Raw genomic sequence first — 8,530 nt, forward strand, 5'->3', positions numbered from 1 at the left:
GCAGTGACCAAGACCACTAACATTACTCACTCGCTGGGATGAAAAGCAGTATGAGATAGTTTTTTCTCTTGTACATTGGAGGCCAAGGGAAAGGTAACAGGGCATATTTTGACTAAAAGTTCTTTGAACTAAAACAAAGTGTAAATATCCTAGCTCAAACGTGATGGCATGATTCTACAGATCATATAAATCTACAGCACTAAAAGCTACAAACATATGATTAAAGGGAAAGTAAAGTTTTCCTTTAAAAATATGGAGTAAGATACTGAATTATAAATTGAATAAAAATTTTTTAGCCAACATTAAACGTTTTACATTTTTTACTTTTTTTTTAGAGAGACCTCTTGAGATGCCAAGATTACTTAGACGGCCCAGATAATCATGTTTGTGCTGTGTTTCCAGTTGTCCACCTTCAACTGTCCTATTAAACTTGCATATGTACTTACCAAAGAGCATACGTTTAGTTGTGAATAGATTCATTCTAAGGTCATTTTCTTTACAGCATTGATGAATAATAGCCATGAAGTGTTGAAGATCAATAGTGCCATATCCATTACTAAAATGTCATCAGCGAATGCCGTAATTGTAATACTTTTACAACTCAGTTTGGGTTGATGACAATTGACCTTTTCAGTTAAAATGACACAGTCAGCCAAGTGGACGTTAAAATGATCAGATACCAAAATGGTATACTGGACTTGTGGAATGCTGCAGTGATGCCCTTTGAACCCAGGGGCAGAGGAATTATTGAGAGACTGTATGACCAGTTGAATCTCAGCCAGTGAAGTATATACTTCTGGGCCGAAGCAACAGGAAATTGCTCACAATTTCATTTGTTCTATCCTGATAAAGATCACTGATCAAAGCGTGCCATCCATGCCTAGTAATATGTGAGATCAGGCATTATCCTTTTATCTGAACTGGTATCATAAACCAATCTCCAGAATGTTTTTATGTCTTTTCTGTTACATACAGTTGTAATATAGGCCCTGTGTAGTATTAGTATCTGTATTGTCTTCAGTCGAAAATTACGGGATACACGTCGGGGATGCTCTAGGGCAGTGTTCCGTTCCCCATCCTTTAATTCCCTCGCCAGTGCCAGTTCCCACTTCTGACATAGAGGCAACAGTGGTATATGCAGGTGTTCACGCAACCCGCGGTACAACCAGCGTACCAGGTGGCGCCCGTGGCCCATGATGTGGAGAGACCGCAGTAATTGAAATGTGAGGGATTCCTTTTGTGCCATTAACCTGTACCTTCGGACATAATGCACGACTGATGCATGTGTGAGGAACAGTCTCTGGCACCGCATTAGTGCGGGCAGATTCACCATGTTGCATCAAAGTACGATCTAGGAAGAAATCCCCTTTTGTGGACGTGCCCGCATGAGTCCACCTGAACAGTAGATAAAATACCACGGCGGGTAGGCAAACCACAAAGGGGAATGTTGGGTGCATATGGATTCTGGACTTTGGCATATTTCTGAGCTTGCTTCCAATAGTGCAAAGCAATAGACAACAGATAGGGAGGGTCTCACATCTGGTCAGCCCCAGGACACAGCAGCGCCTGCAACTTCCCTTGCAGCAAATGTACAGGGGTTTAACCTATTTCAAACAATTTATGTTCCACCAACCAATACGCCAGCCACTGCAGCTGCCCAACAATACAGTATGTTGTAAAATCAGGTGCCCCCATGCCGCCTGCAGTGCTCAGCAGCTGTATCTTGGATAAGGCGAGCCGATGTCTCCCTTTTCCCCATAACAAGGATGTTAGTAAAGTATTTATTGTCCCAAAAATCCAGGCCGGTAGGACTACAGGGATATTCACGAAATGGTATATGAGTCTAGGTAACATAACCATTTTTGACACTGCGAGTCGGCCCGCCATTGACAACGGCAGGGTGGTCCAAAAAGACACTTGTGAGCGGAGCAAGTGTATAGTCCACACCATATTCCCATCAATAGTGTCAGCAGAGGATACATTCGTATCCCAAGATATTTGAACATTGTAGGTTCTTCTTGGAACTGCAATAGACCAAACTGCAAGTGGGCTGCCTCGTAGGCATCAGAGAAGGAGTATGCCACTGATTTCGTGGCATTAAGATGTAGACCGAGATGTCTCTGAACTGCGAGAACACAGTGGCTATAATCTGCATATCCATACCAAGGTTTTTAAAAAACAACAGCATATCGTCCGCGTAAAGCGAGACTGAGTGTACTACTGTCTGTAACTGTATTCCATATGGAGCCATCACGCATCGAGGTCGCTGGGCCATCGGTTCCAATGCCAACACAAACAGAAGGGGTGATAGAGGGCAACCTTAGCGAGTCCCCCTATAAATACGATACACAGGTGATATGATTGGATACGTCTTGGCGTGGGCCGTGGGGTTCGTATAGAGTAATTGAATCCATTTGCAATATTCGGGGGTGTACCAAGCTTTACTAATACTGCAAGCATATATGACCAGATTAAGGTATCAAACGCTTGCCATATATCCAGGTACAAGCATCGGGCAAATGGTAAGGACCCCTTCACTGCATGCATCAGGGCATGCAACCAACGAATATTGAGAGAAGTACTACGCTTGGGAATAATATATGCGTTTCCTGAAGATATACAATTTGAGCCTTGCGACGATGTAGCTGAGCTACTATTCTGTGCCGCTTCTGGGCCGACACCATCCCCCTAACATTCCAGGATGTGACAGAATACAGTTTCTCAACCAACATCATGAGTTTCAAATCCAAAAGTCCCTCCCTAACCTCCACCACCCTCCCAAACCCCAGACCCTCTAACTCCCAATCAGAATATGCGGCAATCATTAAACCAATGCAAACAATCCCCAATACTGGCTCCAAGGACAGAACTTCGTCTGACCAAACTGTGCAAAACTGGGTAAACATCATACACTTAGAACTATTGCTTTCGCCTGTGGGGGTAAGCTACATGTGCAACACACAAGTTTCTTGAGCTATAGAAGGAATACATGCCCAAGGCGGGCCGGGCCATCATACTAGCATGAGATCCCCTTGTTCCCTTCCAATTTGTAAGCAGTGGCAATACCAGTACATTGGACAATAGAAATCGGTGAGGAGTAGATGCATGCTTAACAAGTACTAATTTGGTGGTCATCTTTATTCAAGTTCAATTCCACCGAAATCGTACCTAGCTGACCCTCAAGTGCAGAGCGGGAATCACACATTTCTTACAGGATCATGTCTAATTTGTCTCCCGCTGTGGCGGGTGTGCGTTCTGGCTCCATCAGCGGAGACCTGCCAGAAGAGGACTCCGAGGGCGGCGAGTGAGATCCCCTTCTGCCTGACCTCGAGGTGGTTTGTGTCTTCCCCCTGCCCACGGTCTATTGTTGCCCAGAGAATTAAGTACTCAGCAAAAAGGCGTACTCTGCACCCGGTGCTCCAGAGTTATCAATCAAGTGTTTTGTAGGGGGGGGTAAGCACCCCCAAAAGTAACCCCCGTTTGCGTTGTCTGGTCCACCTTCTGTAAATTCAGGCTATCCCCTAGGCCCAAGAGGCACCCTGGACCTTCGCCCCAGGCCACAGCCAGGAATATCTACCCTGGGGCCCGGAAACAGCACAAGTCCGTCACCACATGGGCCAGAAAAGGATGGGGGAACGCAAGGTTCAGCACTCATCCATGCCCCTCAGTGGCAGGCCTTACCAGAGTCACAAGCAATGAACGGCCACCCCGGGCTCCTAAACCAGGGCCTCGCATGATTCTGCACCCAGGTCCCAGCTCAACGCAGACAGTCCACTCCAAAGAGAGCTCAGGGCCTCAGTAGGCTGTATACTCCGGTGGGTTCACAGAGTCAAAACCAGGGCTTAACGTTGTCCCGCGCCCTGACCCAGTTCAGCATCAGCAGCTCGTTCCTGAGAAAGCACCGGGGCTCAATGGGTCCTGTCCCGGGGGTCTTCTACTTCTCTGACTATCCTGGCATTGCACTCACTGTCCAGGCGGGAGCTTCAGCCCGATGCCTCTCACAGCCAGGTCACAAACCCCTCACCGGCCGTTCCAGCTGCCTCAGCCCGGGGTCTCCTCTCGGCGCACACTGCTCCACACCAAGGCAAATCAGCACTTTGCAATCCCAGGGGGGGGGGGAGCGAGGGCCCCCTCCCAATGGTGCCAGCCAGGGGAAAAGGGAGATCAATCTGAGCAACAGTCCTCCCAGCGCACAATCCTCGCCTCGTTTACCAGCTCCGGCGCGGTCTAGATCCTCCTGACTCCAGGGGGGGCCTCTGGCTGCAGGGCAGTGCACTGCAGTCCGCGATGTGTAGTCCCGGCCATTCTGCCGTGGAGTCTTCAGGCTGCAGACCGCGGGTGCGCCCCGTCAGGCCCAAAAGCCCGGAACCTTCCTCTTGCGCGTGGAATCCAGCCGGCCAGCCCCTGGGAGAGTTCGCTGCGTCAAGGTGGCGAACGCCATCTCCAGGCCCATTATGCCATCAACTCTTGCTGCATGCCGTATCTGGGTCGGGGAACACCACCGCGTTCCAGTGCGTAATCGGCAGGTAGGCACTTCAATCTGCCATGTCTACCGGTTCCACTGTGCACTCCAGTACTTCAGGGGCCCTTGATACTTGCACAGTTTCAGCGTCCCGGAGCTCGTCGCTTATGCGACCACCATCTTAGGCTGTCATCCACGCCCCATCAAAATGTCACACATAGCAATTTGAAACCTTGGCAGCTATGCAGAGTCGACTTGCCTATAAAATATTGCACTTGAATTATATTTATTGAATTATATTTTCTATATGAATGTTTGTTCACTTGGCTTTCATTATAGTTGTGCTTATCTATCGTTCTTTCATTTCTTGTTCCTTTTATGTGAAACTGATGTTGATTCATTAATTGGTACCTTAAATCCAAAACATTTGTGAATGAGTTCAAGAACCAACTTACTTTTGGTAAAATATCAGCTGGTGGGTCCCAGATCAATTAAGTAATGGATGACACACTTTGGGCATAACCTTACACTATCATCCATTAATACTCCTCTTTAATGTTTCTGACAGCGAATGAGACCTGTTGTCTCAATAGCCATTGCCATGTTTGACTGCAAATGTCTTTTTTTGCAAATACAACGCTTATAATTCCACTCCTCGCCACATACATTCCAAACCAAAACACATGGGTAAAAGACATTGTCATTTACAATGCCAATAGCTTCTAACTCTCCCAAATGCAAAACCTATTGCATTGCCAATGCTTGTTCTTAGATGCTGTTCCTCAGCATGATTATGATGAATTGTGTGACATCAAATTCTGTACTCACTCCAGCCAGGTATTAAATAAACCTTTTTAAATAGGTGCATAAAAAGTGTTGATTGCAAATTCAAATTACAGATCGCATTTCATACAATCGGGATCTTTAGACATTTAAGCACGAAGATGAAACTTCCTACTATGGAAAGTCTGCAATCGTAGAAAAGTTTCTATAGAGGTAAGTAATGAGTTTGAAGTAAAACCGTTGATGTTCCCTGTGGAGAGGTAAGTGGGTGGCCATTGGGAATGTTGTGAGCACGTCTAATTTTCTGACATTCTCATTGCTTTTGCACCCAATTATGTAATTACCAGTAGCTAATTTGAGTATTCAAATTCCTTAGTATGTAGGGGAAGGGGTTTCTACTCATAGAAAACATTTTCTGTGTGGAGGATTGCTTTTAAAAATGCCACTTGTACAAGTTCAAACCTGCTGATTGTCTACCCTGCAGACAAATCTATTGGACTAAATATTGTAGAAATGTACATTTGCTATGGTTTTCTTAGGCTTAGAAAATATTGTCAAGATTTGCCCACACAATCTACTGGATTTTTATAAATGTTCAAATATGTAGAAATCTATTTAAGTTAAAGGTGTAAGTCTACCATTCACAGATGTTCCAATATTTTGGTGAATCAGGCCACAGTTTGCCCCATGAAACTCACATGAAACACTCATTTTGTTTTCATATTTTAGGGGATTCAGAGGCTGGCTATGGTTATTAAAGAAGAAGCAATCTGAAGAGAGAATACATTGGTGATTGCAGCAAGTGAACCCTCACTACACAGAACACTTATAATCTGACCTTGAAATTTTTTAGATTCAGTGGTTTTTTGAGAAAGACTCTTGCTAGAGATGATTTATTAGAACCAGTCATCTAATTAAAAACAGAACTTCAGTCAGTCTGGTAATCTGTGGAAACAAGCACTAAAATTCTAGATGCGATCTTTGGAAGTCTTCAAACTATTACCTCTTACATTAAATATTATGAATCTCAAAGCACAACTAGTAACACAAAATCAGTACAGTCATAAAACCTATTTGAGCGGTGAGAGGAAGGGATTGACCACCTGCCACATCTACCTCCGCATCTTTTAAACGTACTATCTGTACATATTTATAGATATTAACTGTGTTGACCTATATAAATAAAGTCTAAGCTGCACCTTTGGCAAATCCAGTAGGTCTTTTCTATGACACCAGGGCAAATACCTTTTTTTAGGGCCATGCTGTACAGTAGCACACCCACATGGTGACCATTTTATGTTTTTTGATAACGCATTAGTGAACTAATTAAAAGATGTCTGCTGTCTGTGCATGCACGGTGGCCTTTTTATAATGGTTTATACATAGGTATATATATGTTATAGGATGGCCACCATACACGCACACCATTGGCAGTCATCCTGTAATGGTGTAAAATACCATTAAAAGATGCCTGCCTGCCTGCAGTGGCAGGTGGTGGAGTCAGCCCTGCAGTGGGCATGAGAATATTTAAAAAGTGCAGTGGGCAAGGAAGGTTGGTGTAGCAGCATCATAAAGAAGAGGGAGATCACTGCATGGACTTCAGTGCAATGCCCCGATCTCAGCAATGGAAGAATAGAACTTCTCAGCCAATCAAAACATGGTGAAACTTGAATAGGGAGTTAGGCCATCCAGTGAGATAAAAGGAGCAGGGATGGATAAAGGAACCATTGACTCAATTCAATTCAAATAGTCGTTATTCGACAAACATCATAAAAGACAGCGCATTTAAAGTACTGTACATATTATTAAAAAAGGACACATATCAATTCATCAGTAACAGGGCATAGCCACCAAGAAAATAGTTGATTCTGGGGGTTACTCAACACAATAATCTACAATACTTTAAAAGGACAAGATAAAAACCTATACAATAATTTAAGTTAAAAAGGTCTAAAATCATAGATCGATTAGCATCGCAGAATCAATTATGCACAAAGTTGAATAAAACCATTTCAGTTTTGGCGTAGCTTTCTCCTCCGAATTGCCCACATCCAGTGTAAGAATTTTGCGACCGCAATTGCAATACATTCAGAGGTATCTGTTTGGAATATCCTTAATGCCTCCACCCCTATGGTAATGCCCATTGACAGACATACGGGCTTTAACCACTTGTGCCGAGGTTGTTTATACACTGGGCAGATAAGCAAGATATGGGCTATACTTTCCGGCTGCAAAGGACAGAACGGACAAAATATATTGTTATTAACTTTCCATTTGCCGGTAAAGGAATTGACTGGAAGGGTACCCACCCTATATTGGTGGTACCGTTTCCAGTCTTCGGGAAGTGTAATAAAATCCGTTTTTTGTAGATCACATTGCATTGAATCCACAAGACTTTCCTTGATCAGTATTACACAGTATCGCCAGCTAAAGGGCGGGATCAAGATGCAGAGCATATCATGACAACTTGATTCATCCAGCAAGGATCTGTGTGCCTCTAATTTCATCTTTAGAGGGAACAGCTACATTGAATACATATGAATGAACACATTTATTGCTCTTTGCACCGCAATACTATATTTCGTCATGAATTGTCCAATTTGAAAAAGTATTTAAACACCAATGTGCCACTTAGGTGTAATAAATACCAATGTTTACAATTAGAAATCTACTTCAGTGATTTACGAAATGGGAATATATCAGCATGATAGAGTTTTCTGCTTGAGCGGAGTTCCTCAATAGGGGCAGGATGTAGGTATTTAAGGGTAGGGACATCTAATTAGGTAACAAGGTTGTACTTGCCATGCATATTCTTACTCTGGGAATCGATGGATATATCCTCCTGTTTTTTGCTTGAGTAAATAATTTTTCAGGCTGGGAACACCTTGAAAATGCGTTAGAATGTATGAGAAAGGGTTTTACCATGGGTAAAACATTTTCCACATTGAGAAACAACGAACATATAAAGTACAAATGCACTTTTTTGTAACATTTCCTATTAAAGAATTATATAGCTTTTCTTCTGTGTGTGACATGAGTTATACACATAAGTTGTTCTCTGAAACACTGACAGTTGCAGAGATTGTTCCTGGATTACAATGTTAATTGTTAGGAAATCGAAAATATGCTCAAAACGTAATTTACTTGAGTGAATTTCCTATCTTCTTCATCAGTTGGACCTCACAATTCATCAAGCCTCACATAATTTTGCATTAGCAACAATTTGCTAGTTCAGGGAAGAATATCATCAGTTTTCAGAACATACTATTTACTTTAAGTAAAATG

The 8,530-nt window shown here is 43.3% G+C and overlaps 1 protein-coding gene across 1 annotated transcript in view; it reads left to right on the plus strand.

Annotated features, from left to right (window-relative positions):
• Window positions 1-8,264, plus strand: part of AADAT (aminoadipate aminotransferase) — a 348,907-nt gene extending 340,643 nt beyond the window's left edge. Inside the window, exon 14 of the mRNA XM_086962429.1 lies at window positions 5,975-8,264. Within this exon, the coding sequence (XP_086818555.1) occupies window positions 5,975-6,019 (45 nt within the window). The 3' untranslated portion in view covers window positions 6,020-8,264. The remainder of the gene's footprint in view (window positions 1-5,974) is intronic.
• The last annotated feature ends 266 nt before the right edge of the window (window positions 8,265-8,530 follow it).

The sequence above is a fragment of the Lissotriton vulgaris genome, chromosome 3_1 (assembly GCF_964263255.1).
Source record: "Lissotriton vulgaris chromosome 3_1, aLisVul1.2, whole genome shotgun sequence".
Classification (NCBI taxonomy): domain Eukaryota; kingdom Metazoa; phylum Chordata; class Amphibia; order Caudata; family Salamandridae; genus Lissotriton; species Lissotriton vulgaris.